The 12,696-nt window shown below is 41.2% G+C and overlaps 1 protein-coding gene across 1 annotated transcript in view; it reads right to left on the bottom strand.

The window, feature by feature from the left end:
- G2E3 (G2/M-phase specific E3 ubiquitin protein ligase) overlaps positions 1-10,284 on the bottom strand; it is a 25,763-nt gene extending 15,479 nt beyond the window's left edge. The window contains exons 1-6 of the mRNA XM_041120263.1: positions 10,072-10,284; positions 6,486-6,539; positions 5,344-5,441; positions 3,193-3,294; positions 2,400-2,524; positions 517-682 (exon numbers count right to left, since the gene is read on the bottom strand). Of these exons, the coding sequence (XP_040976197.1) occupies positions 517-682; positions 2,400-2,524; positions 3,193-3,294; positions 5,344-5,441; positions 6,486-6,519 (525 nt within the window). The 5' untranslated portion in view covers positions 6,520-6,539; positions 10,072-10,284. The remainder of the gene's footprint in view (positions 1-516; positions 683-2,399; positions 2,525-3,192; positions 3,295-5,343; positions 5,442-6,485; positions 6,540-10,071) is intronic.
- Between the last annotated feature and the right edge of the window lie 2,412 nt (positions 10,285-12,696).

Genomic DNA, 12,696 nt, shown 5'->3' on the forward strand with positions numbered 1-12,696 from the left:
CACATGCTAGAATCAGGTTCATAAACAAAAGCACAATCCTTTTCAGTCAACCTCTCCAGTTCTAGAATGAGTGTACAAACTTAAAAGTTATAACTTATTCCAGCTCTGGACTTAGGCTAAGAGAACTGATGATGGATGAATGACATTTTTAGCACCTAGATTCTGCACATAATGACTTGCAAGAAGGGAATTACCTAGGCCAGACTTCAGTTCCTACAGATAACTAAAGGCATGAAGTGTATCACACATGCAGAAACATGGGGCAGGGAGGGGAATTAATAGCATTTAACAAAACAAACAAACAACAACAAAAAAAACAACTTACTTGTAAGACACTGGCCTCCAAAACACAATTTTAGTATTGTCCTTCAAACCTACTATATTTCCATACCTACTCCCTACATTAACCCTTAGCAATTTTACCCAATTTTAAGCAACTGTTCCATTATTTTTAAGCACAACACAGAAATGTGATCTCCATGCATGCAGAGAGAAAAGAAAGAGAGAATGTGTTACCTGCAAGCATTCTCGATGAAACCAAGCATTTTTACAGCAGGGACTTTTCAATACAGTGTATATTGGAAGCTGTTCAACCAAATCCAGGCATATTGTACACTGTGAAGTTCCTCTAGATTCTTTATCTGGAAACTTTTGGACTGGTTTATGTTCCCAACAGTAGGATCTAAAAATAATAATTTTAGGTTCCCTTATCAAAACAACATTTTAAGAACCTTCCTCATAAAATTTGAAGATAGCAAAATGAATTCCCTATTATATCTCTTTTTCATGAATAAACACTGTGCAACAAGCTAAAAAGGCAGACGTGTACTGGTTTTGGCTGGGATAGTTAATTTTCTTCATAGTAGCTTGTATGGTGCTGTATTTTGGATTTGTGATGAAAACAGTGTTGATAACACAAGGATGTTTTAGTTACTGCTGAGCAGTGCTTACACAGAGTCAAGGCCTTTTCTGCTCCTCACCCCACCAGCGAGCAGGCTGGGGGTGCACAAGAAATTGGGAGGGGACACAGCTGGGACAGCCGACCCCAACTGACCCAAGGGGTATTCCAGACCACGATGTCAGGCTCAGCAATAAAACTGGGGAAAGAAAGAGGAAGGGGAGACATTCAGAGTGATGGCATTTGTCTTCCCAAGTAACCGTTACACATGATGGAGCCCTGCTTTCCTGGAGATGGGTGAACACCTGCCTGCCGATGGGAAGTAGTAAATGAATTCCTTGTTTTGCTTTGCTTGCGCATGCAGCTGTTGCTTTACCTATTAAACTGTCTTTATCTCAACCCACGAGTTTTCTCACTTCTACCCTTCCAATTCTCTCCCCATCCCGCTGGGGGTAGTGAGCAAGCGGCTGTGTTGTGCTCTACTGCCTATCAGGGTTAAACCACAACAGATATAAACAAATTATGTATCTAACAGAGCAAGTCAACAGAACAATAGTAAGGAAGAAGCATGTTGCCAACTGATGCTCTGTAAATTACAGAGATCATATACCCCCTTTCTCTCAAAACTTCTTTTGGTCCACATAATACATTTCCTGTCCTCAGAACTTTAAGTTCCTCCTATATTTCAATGCTACCATAATGTTAAAGTAGCAATTTTGAGCTTGCACATGGATTCTGCAGAGTCTAGTTAGTGTGATGAATTTTATAATTTAGCATATTTTCAAAGATATAAGACAGACAAGAAATGCAGCTCTAGAAGAAACCTTTCTGAAAATGCATTATTTTTTACGTGTGCTTGACTTCTGAAGAGTTGTTTATTTAAGAAGTTAAAGTGCCCGCCAGACTTCAATCCACCCACCCTACAAACTCAGCTTACAGTAGGCAGAATAAAGCTGTTATTAAATGCACTCAAGAGTATTTTGATGACAGATGATAGTAAAAGAAAACAAAACGGTTTTTTAGACATTTGATATTAAACCCACTTCTCCTGCAATCCATCTCTAATAAGCAGATCTAGAAGCCTTGTGCTTTGAAACACGACAGAACGGCATAGTGTATTTTCACTACTGAGAGAGATAGGCAGCCAAACCTTTGCCACTTCAACAAAGGCACAGGAGGCAGACAAACAAAAAACCAAAACCAACCATTTTGCAGGTATTTCAGAGTTTAGGATTTAATGCTCAATTGTTTATAAACAATTTAACTACTTGTAGAAGCGTTAAATTATGTCTTTAAAAGGGTTGAGAATTTACTTAGGTACTAGGTATGCAATATAACTGCTTGGCCTTCAAGTTTTCCACAAATCAGATATTTTTTTCTTAGAAAACCCAGATGACGTTTACAATTAACAGACTATCCAATGACAACCCATGAAAAAAATCGCCTCCTGTATAAATATAATGAATGGAAAATGAAAAAGCAACAAAACACCAGAACTTACCTGAAGTCTTCCATGAACTGGAAAATGCATTCCTTTTGCACCCCACAAGGAAAATGGTAACTTCGTTTGCATTTGGGAGCTACACATCCAATTGAAGCACCCTTTTTCTTACAGATATTACATTTCTAGGAAAAATTTGTTTCAGATATAACAGAATATTAACATCTAAAGTCCAAATAAAATTACAGAATTAAACCAACAGAAAAATTATAAAGTGTGTAAGAAAGAATATCAGCCAATAGATTGTAACAGTGCAAGACTATTGTGTTTTAGCTCTATTTCAAAGAGTAAAGATATATAGTTATTTCACAGACTTTTATTATGTATGGTTTTATACGCATGTTGACTTGTGACACATAAGCCAAAATACAAGTTATTTTACCGGTACCTATAGTTTAGTTGCATCTATAAAATTATATAATGCCAGCCTGAGGCTAGAGCATAATCTCATGAGGTATAATGCATGTGTAATTTGCTCTTATTCATTTATCTGCAACATACCCAGGAAATAAAAATATTAGCAAACTTCTGCAAGTTTTATTGTCCCTTGTGGGTTCCACAAACCCAATATACTTGTTACTTAAATGTAAAATTCAGATGCTTGAATGGGCTCAGCACACTGCCCATTGGAGAAAGAAAAGAAAACAAACCCCACAAAGAAAAGAAAACAAACCCCACAAAGAAAAGAAAACAAACCCCACAAAGAAAAGAAAACAAACCCCACAGGTGATACTAAGTGCACTTAAAAGTTACTTTTTCTTTTCCTTGTAAATACCAAAGATGTCATTCTTACCAGTTTTGCAGCTCTATTTACTTCTTTTCTAATATCTGTGATTAAGAACCCATCTACGCCTTCACCTTCTTCCCCTCTCTGCCAAATGCCACTGGACATCAACTATGAAAACAAATTAAGTATTTTAAAACATTTGCCTACCTAAGGATTTAAAATTACCTACACTGCATTTGTCAAGTAAGAGAGAAGTTTAGTCTGACAAAGCTTGTGTACAAACATTTTAATGATTAAAAAAATGATCCAAAACATCTATGTATTTTTGCCCAATATGACACAATAGGGAATAGTAACCAGTAACATGAAAATAAGTATTTCATAACATCAAAGTCTTATTTAATACTGTAGAGCCCAAGATGGTGTATTTTACCTTCCTTTTTGAAGTATACGGACTATTCAGATAATTGTCAAACAACTACTTTCAGCATATAAAGCTTCAGAGGAAGTAAAATTAAATTAGTTTAGTTAACATGAATGACAAATGTGCTGTGGAGCTAATGAAGCACAGTAGGAAGTATCTGTGCTGAAGTGCAACCCAAGAGGAAAAGTAATTCACTTCAGAGAAGAATTAAATAAAAACAGAGTGAAGTAACTAGGCAAGACAGAAGAGCCTAATGACAATTTAGATTAAAGTTACTTAGTAAGGCAGTTACTTCACAGACTTCAACTAACTAAATAGTTTCACACCCTGATGACTCCTGTATTCTTCACAATCTCATTTTATAGTTCTCATTTTATTATTTCAACACAGCACCATTTTCTAACTAGAGTTTTATCAATATTTTAGTCGAATAAATGCAAAATTTTATATGAAAACCAATTAAGAATATTTTTTTTCCTAATTGTGAGATTTGGCAAAGAAAAATGAAACTGCACCACTAACTGGTCTCTTCCTAGAAGAACTCTTTTCTTATATAATATTCACTATATTTAAGTTAAATCACAGGGTTTTGTTTGTTTTTAAAAAGAAGCAGGGACCAAAACCTAAAAGATGACTGCAGGAAGCTCATCACTGTAAAGTTACATATAAATCATAAGGCTCAGTGTTGCAAGCATGCCCTTTCCTAGCTCTTCTGCTCCATCAGGAAAGGACTTTTTCCTATTATTTCATATGGCCTTATGCACGAGACAAAATTATCACAAACAGACCTAAATTTCCTTCCAGCTGCTTAAAATTTAAGAAAAAAAAAAAATCTCTATCTTGATGTAACTTCAGAAAACCTCCACTCTGACTAGTCTTTAAAGGATTCAATATCCAACCTATTACGCCATCTGCAATCAACAGTCTTTTAAGAACTGATTGAGAAAACAAACAAAAATGCCAAATTGTTCCTGATATTCTTGAGACTGTTTTTTTTTTTTTTTTTAATTTGGGGGAAAAAAATTCAAACTGTATTTATTAACAAAAAAAACCAACCCCAGTTTTTTTTTAAAGCAGTCATATTATTTTAAAGACCTGCAAAAATTTAGAGTTTGAAAGGTAGTCTGAGTATACCTTTAAGAATATGAATATTGGAAAATGTCAAGTGTAATAATGAAAGATACTCAACTGTTGTTTATATCCATAGCTTTGTTCAAATTATAAGCTTCTGATTACTGATACTGTAGCTGTATATGATCAGTAGGGGGTACATATTACTAACCTGAAAAGTAGGGACTATTTCTTAAGTGTTACAATGTCCTATATAATGTCAGAGAATAACTCACAGCCAAACAAGAACTAATGAGAAACAAGGAAAAAAAGACTTTTCTCTACATTTTTCACAAGGGGTGGAATTTTCACATTCTAGATTTTGAAACTACACTTCTCTTATAGAAGCTAATACATAGGTGCAATCTGTTCCATTTCTCTTAACATGTACCTTCATTGCTATGATAGGTTGGGAAAATTAACTAAGTAATTCATTTAAATGGATCGTGAACAGAATTTAACTTTGAATAAAGTCTTGTTGGGATTTATTTATTTCATCTGCTGTGTGTGACAAGTACAAGCCTTCAAGGCTACAAGTTGAAGCTGACAGTTCAAGCTTTACAACAACAAAACTGTTACAACAACTGTTTGGACAGGTTATTACTATTTAATACTTGTTGCATTTACTTTTTTTTTTTCCCAGTTAAAACAGACAAGCTCCAAGATCAATACCATATACTTACCAAACAGTAATAATGAACAGTGAGATCGTATTCCACATAGGTCCTTTTTTCTCCATACTTTTCAGGGCAGTCATCTGTCCGTCCACAGAGAACACAGACTAAAATATAGAATCATGTTTATAATCACAGTAAATGTACTGGAATTACTATGGATCAGCTGTAGAGCAGTAACTTTCATCTTTTTTAATCACATGCATCTTGAAGTAGATCACTGGATAAAAGGATGGTAGATACCCCTCTCTCCTTAATGTTGAATTCCATGGTAAATACAGAAGAGGGTACTGTTTGTTCCTTCTCTAGTTCCTGAAAAGAAAATACTTCAGCAGTTCCACCTGCCTGCTGATTCAGGAGAGGGCTATCACCCAAGCTAAATTCACAAGCCGATTGTGCTCCCAACTGAAACGTTCTTCCCAAAACACCCAAAGATAATTATCAAATGGCCATCAATGTCCAGATGCATGTGAAATATGCCATCTAATTGTTTTTAGTATTGTACATAAAGACATCACCATATAAGAATCCATGAAGCAACTTAACTGCTTCTTTGTATACCTATGTGATAACCTTTGTTAAAAGCCTATGAATGGTATCCTGACTGTATCAAGTCATATGCTACCAGTGCTTTTAAGATGTATGTGAGTTTCAAAACATTCAAGGATTTGAGACAACATTGGAGTCAACTAAAACCTTGAGGATTTCTCCATTTCTGCAGTTCCTAGCTCACTAACATACTTCCACAGACATTTAATATCTTCCCTTCAATTCTCAATAGCTATATAAGATACATTTTCAATATTCTAACATCAAGAACAGTCATAGTAGTGATGAGAATAGAGGTACTGCTTCAGCCTAAGTCTTGAATGATACATCTCAAACACAGCTGTGTGTGATTTGGCAGCTGAATTCCCAAGGTTGGTTACTTAAAACATTTGCAGAAAAGACTATTTTTAAATATTCCAATTACAGCAAACAAATCCAAGGAAGTTTACAAGTTATTTCTTTTTCATTCCCTGAGACAAGTGATTCCGACACAATTTGATTACTGAAAATCCACCTGTTCTTTGAGCCCAAATAAAGTTATAATTGGTATTATATATGCAGATTAAAGACTTCTGTAACTATTTAATGAAAACCTTACTTACATGCACTTTGAATGTCAAAATTGTTTTTACTCATCCTGAGTTCTTCTGGCTGTCTATCATGAAAAAGAAATGAGGTGTTACATACATCTAGTGCATTAACAATGACCATTATATACCACTTTTACATTTTATTTTACTTTAAATTGAAAAAAACCCCAAACTCAGTAAAGTAGTTAAAGAAAAAAAGAATATTATAATTCAACTGTTATTGTGAGAAATAGGGGTTCAGAAAGCAGGATGCAAATGTTCAGAAAAAATATTCCCAGACCAACAAAACATGTAGCAACATTTAACTACTTCCCCAAACTATCAAAAAAGATATTTTACTTTCAAAAGAGAAAATAAAGTCCAATGCAACACGTAGTTATGTATAGACTTAATTGTACAGAAAAGTTTGTAGTTTTTTTAAACATCAAAAATAATGATCCAAGGACAACCAAGGAAGTGGCAGTGACTTGTGCTCAAATAAAGACTGTATTAACAGGAGGAACTTGGAAGAAAAAGATTAACTGGGTAGGATAGTGACATAACTATGAAGGTAGTCTCCATTGTTTGGAGAAAATGCAGGATCCTGGCCTAGTCAAAGAAATCCTGGCCTAAGACAAAAAAAAAAACCCCAACATTGCGAGGAATCCAAAACAGGATTCATACAGGGGAATTTACACCATTTAGAACTATGTATTTTACATTCTGAAGTGGGGAGTAATTTATTTAGAAACATTCATCTAACCCACATTTCTTTCAAACATCACATGCCCCTAAGAATTAGATCCCCAAGATAGATTAACATGGATATACCGGGAGCTGGCCTTTACTGTGTCCCACAGCACGCACCCTAGGCCACCTTGGAAAAGAATTTTAAAAATACATATTTCTTCATTGCAGCACTAAGATGATTTATTCTTTCTCTAGTGCAAAGTAGAACCCTTTTAGGAACATATCTGGAGATCTTGACTTGCCTTCTCTTAGGAAGCTGAAGCATTACGTAAGTTTTGCAAGACAAGAATCACGGGTCATTGCCTGCAGATGCACACACACTTGACCTCACAGGTAGGCAGACAATTTCCTTCACACACACCAAAGTGAGGAGAGGAGCAGAGAGGCAGCCAGTAAAAAAATCCAATGTCCAAACCAGAAGCCTGACAGGCTCTGAAGATCGGAGTTTTGGTATTTACAGTTTAGATGACTGCCAGGTGGGCTTCAGGAACAAACCTCAGGCTAATCCAAACTACTGCAAATAAAGTACTGCTGCCATTTTATGGGAGCTTTAGGAAAGGAGTTGTATTGAGAAAGAAAAAAAAGGAAGGCAAAAATCTCAGGCATAAGGCAACTGCTCTATGCCATTGCACTTTGTTAGAAAGCAAATGTAGTTGTACACAAAAGACCTTTGCCAGATGTCCTGGTTTCAGCTGGGATAGAGTTAATTGTCTTCCTAGTAGCTGGCACAGTACTATGTTTTTGAGTGTGGTATGAGAAGAATGTTGATAACACACTGATGTTTTCAGTTGTTGCTAAGTAGTGTTTAGTCTAAAGTCAAGGATTTTTCAGCTTCTCATGCCCAGCGAGCAAGAAGGCTGGTGGGGCACAAGAAGTTGGCACAGGACACAGCCAGGGCAGCTGACCCAAACTGGCCAACGGGGTATTCCGTACCATGGGACGTCCCATCTAGTATAGGAACTGGGGGTAGTGGGGGCGGGGGATCGCCACTTGAGGACTAACTGGGCATTGATCAGCAGGTGGTGAGCAATTACACTGTGCATCATTTGTATATTCCAATCATTTTATTATTACTGCTGTCATTTTATTAGTGTTATTGTTATTAGTTTCTTATTTTCTGTTCTATTAAACCGTTCTTATCTCAATGCACAAGTTTTACTACTTTTCCCACGTTTCTCCCCCATCCCACTGCGGGGGGGGGAAGTGAGTGAGCGGCTGTGTGCTGCTTAGTTGCTGACTGGGGTTAAACCATGACAGCAGAAAATGGTCTAAAAGGAAAACAAAAAAAAATAAGCAATGCCAGAACCAAATTAGGTCAAGAGGCTCTTAAGAACACACATGGCACCGACAGTCAGATGAAATAATTGGTTCCATGTTCCAGTTTTCCCAGAAACACACTTCCCTCTTTCTAAATTACAAAAAATAAATATACTTAATCAGGTACACGGGGAACAAGAGACAAGCACACAGCTCACACACATTCCCTTCTCTTCAGGATTTCCCAAGAATGGTCACTGTCAGCTTCACAGTCCTGAATCTACTAGGTTAATACAACAAAGAAATAATCTGTGTATAACCACACAAGACGAGATTTTCACCTCAGTGTGTTGTAAAAAGCCCTACCAGGTGGGGAAAGCCGATATGTGGCTGGAAACAAGAGCACCTTCCTACCTTTCCCTGGCTCCAGCAAAACAAAACAAAAAAATCGTTTCCTTCCCCGCCCCTTCCTTCAGGGAAACGAACCCGAAGTTCAAATTTGCAAGTTAAAAGACATGCGAGAACAACCGTCGAGGCTCCACGCACAAGTCCTACAGGCTTTCTACAGGAACAAAACAATTCTTTATCAGTCTATCTGCAAGGCAGGAACACCTGATTACCCAGTGTTTATAAAAACCGAAGTGTAAATAAAATGTATCAACTTTGCCTAAATAGGCTAAAAAAATCCTCAGAGTGGATATTTAGGTTTTGCTAAGTTCTAGAACTCTTTACTGCTCCAGAACATAAGGTGTTTTTAAGAGTTTTTTTTAAGTAGAGGATAGGAAAAGAAAAAGCAAGAAAAACAACCCCAAGAGGCAAGGTTTCAGGTACACGTTTTCTCTAGCATACGAGCAAAAGAACCCTCCGAGATCCCATCCGTTCATGCCGTGTATCCTGAAGGTACATATGACAGCGTCTCCAGTTCATTTCGCCGTTGGCAACACGACGCCGTGTCCCGAAAGAACACCCCCCCCCCAGCAACCACCACCCGGGCGGGAGCAGAAGAACTCCCGCCGCGTTTGGAGGAACCCCAACTGATTAGGATTCGGGTGGCCACTTACTGCCCGAGTCTCACAGGGGTTCAACCACGAAACCTGACCGCCGTCCTTTTAAAAGGCACAAGGGCCGTGGCAGGTTTTGTGGGAAGAGCCACCCGCCAGCCCCCGTCCCGCCTCCCTCCCTCCCTCCCGCGGCCGCACTGGGCGAGCCTCCCCGCGCCGCTGGTCGCCTCCTGCCAGTTTTCCTCCTAGAAGCGTGACAGGAGGGAGGGAGGGAGGGAGGGAGAAGTACCTCTCACGTCAGTTGTTCCGCTATTTTCTGCCTCCAGACAAGCGGCGGGAGCCGGGCGCCGCTTGCGCCCGAAAGCGCGGGCTGGGAAGCTGTTGCCCGTTGCTGCCCGGCTCGGCTGGGCTCCCCTCACGGGGAAGCGGGGGGCTCCCGCTCCCCCGCCGCGGCAGCCTCCACCGCCCCTTCGGCGCCCCGACGCCCGCCCTCCCCCCCGCCTCTCCTCGCCCTTCGTAGGGCGGCACTCGCCTCCTTACCCCCAGGCCCAGCCAACCCCGAGGCCGGAGGCAGCAGGGCGAAGCCTCAGCCCACCGAAGGCGTTACTCACCCGAAGGCAACCCCGCCAACTCGGCGCTCCGGCGGCCGCCCCGACGCCGAGCCGCCCACGCTAACTGACAGACAATTCAAACCCCAACATCCGCCGCCCTTCCGGAAGTGGGGAAGCCAGAGCCCTCGCTCCGCCCACCGCCGCGCCCGCCATCCGTTGCATCGGCGCTCGGCCGCCTTCGCCGGGCACGCCGGCTCAGCGGGAGGGGACCGGCGATCCTGGAGATCGGTACTCGGCCGGGGGGGCCTGGCGGGAGCGGGGGGGGGGCCCGCCCCGCCGCCCGCCGCCCGCGCCCGCCGCCCCGCCGCCCCGCCGCCCCGCCGCCCCGCCGCCCCGCCGCCCCGCCGCCCCGCCGCCCCGCCGCCCCGCTCCTGCCGGAGGGCAGCGCTGCCGGTGCCGGTGGGTGTTCTACGGGACTGCCTGGCCGTGGGGGACGGCGGGGAGAGGGGCGGTCCGCGGGGAGGGGAAACCCTGCAAACGGCGGTGGCCAGGGGCTAACGCGTCGGGAGCCTGGCCTGTCGTCATCAGTAACCTCTGCCCTGGGAAGGAGCAGGGTCCCCACAGACTGCTTACCCTCAGCCCTTGCAAACGACGTAATACCAGGCAGGCGTTTCCAGAAAGCCTGCTTTGCAGTACCTACCTAAGGAAACAAGATGGTTTTTTTCTGAGAAGTCCACTGTGTCTGTTTGCTTGCTTGTTTTTAAATTGCTGTCTTTCGCAGGCTGTTCTCAAGGGGCCTAAGCTATCCCGCTGTGAGGCCGCAGCACTGACCTGTTTTTCCCATAGCTGATGGGAAACCCACTTGGGTGCAATGACGCTTGCTACAGTAAAATGGAGTTTCTCTACTGAAGCTCTGTATTTGAAGTTTATGCTGATGTTTTGCCGTCTGAATGCTGCTGTAATGGTGGACTGCGTGAAAAGGAAGCGCAGTCCAGTGGGCTTTGGGACGTAGACGAGCTCTCCTTCCCTGTCCGGTACAGCCGGGCTGCTGCAGCCCCTCGGCCCGAGGTCCAGCCGGTGGGAATGCTGAGCAGGTGTCAGTATGGCACCCACCCACCCACCCACCAGACACTGTCGGTAGCAGATCTTCCACTTACCCAGGTGGGTCTCTCAGATACCTGGTCCAGACCTATATCCCCCCCTGTAACTTGACTCAAACCTGGAGTCTCTGCAGTACCTGACATCCAGACCCACGCTTTCTCCAGTAGCTAGATCCCAGACCACTGACCTTGTTTGCTAGCTGCCCTGGCTTGAAGTTCTTTAGCGGCACACACAGACAGAAGAGGGAGCTTACCTGGGAACGCGGTTAGGACTTGTCTAGGCAAGTGTGCTGACCAGCAGCTTTTTTTCACACGGCTGGCCCTTGTTGTCCCACTGCCTCTCTGTTTTCCTGTGCTTGTTCATTCTCAATGTACCTTCATCCCACCCATTCCCCATCTTTGGCCTTTCCCCTAAAAATCCCATAATGCATTTTGCACAATCATACAAATGCCCTAAAATATACCATAATGAGTTTGTTCTGTCCTGAGAGACTTGTGATAATCTTCCTTCCCCCTCATCAGTTAGAAAGTTCCAGTTGAATCTCCTCAAGATTTTGAGTGGTTCCTTCAATGGCCCATCAGTGGCCCGAGAGTTCTGGTCTTTGGTATTTGTTGTCTTCTGGGTTTGTGTATCTGAGGCTTAATTGCTTCTCCTGTCTGTTTTCCAAGTCTTGTATGTTAAACAGCTGTTAATCAGATACTCTCAATAAAAAATAATTATTCCACATATCCTTACAGTGTGTACTTCTGAAAAAGAAGGGCGTCTCTGGATGTGAAACAGGGCAAAAGGTAGACATAGACAATTATAGGTAATTATTGGTTTGCTTAAAAAAAAAAAAGTGATTTTTAACATATTACGCTGGTTTTCCTAAATGTGCTTCGGTATGGTGGGTGTCCCATTTTATCCAATAACTGAGCATCTACCTGCTATATGAAAAATTCAGAATAGATTCCATCCTCCTATGTGGATTTGAATCTACATTTTCAAGAAGTGTAGAGTATCATTCTTGCCTCTACTCTCTCTGGCTTGCTGACAATTCTAATATATAAAAGGAAGTGTTACGCTGTCAATGGGAATGACGAGCTTTAATGTTGTCTTTTGAGAGTTGGGGGTTAAACCCCAGTCTGCCACGTTCTGGATAAACGTCCCAAGTAATGGTCTACTGAATAGAGAAAGGATGTTATTATTATACTACCTCCATCTTTTGTAATATATACCATTATTTCCCTTGCTGTATGCTAATAATTTCCAAGTACAGAATATTCCATTTTAGGGTCAGTTGATATGTTCTGTTAGGTTTTTTTTATTATTATTATTATTATTTTCAGTCAGAAAAAGCCTGAACATTTTTGTTTTCTTTTAGTCTTTATCAGTCATTCAGGTAGTCCTACCCAGCAGGGAGAAAAAGCTCTAAAGGAAGAATTAACATTTGAATGTATCTGTGTGTTCTGCTGGTTTTTTTTTTTTTTTTTTAATGAGACAGCCTCAAATATTTTTCTATATTTATGTAGAACTCAAACAAGCAATAGCATCCCCCTCTAAACATCTGAAGTATGTTAGGTTGTCTAGAACTCCAAATCACAT

The sequence above is a fragment of the Aquila chrysaetos genome, chromosome 2 (genome assembly GCF_900496995.4).
Source record: "Aquila chrysaetos chrysaetos chromosome 2, bAquChr1.4, whole genome shotgun sequence".
Lineage (NCBI taxonomy): Eukaryota > Metazoa > Chordata > Aves > Accipitriformes > Accipitridae > Aquila > Aquila chrysaetos.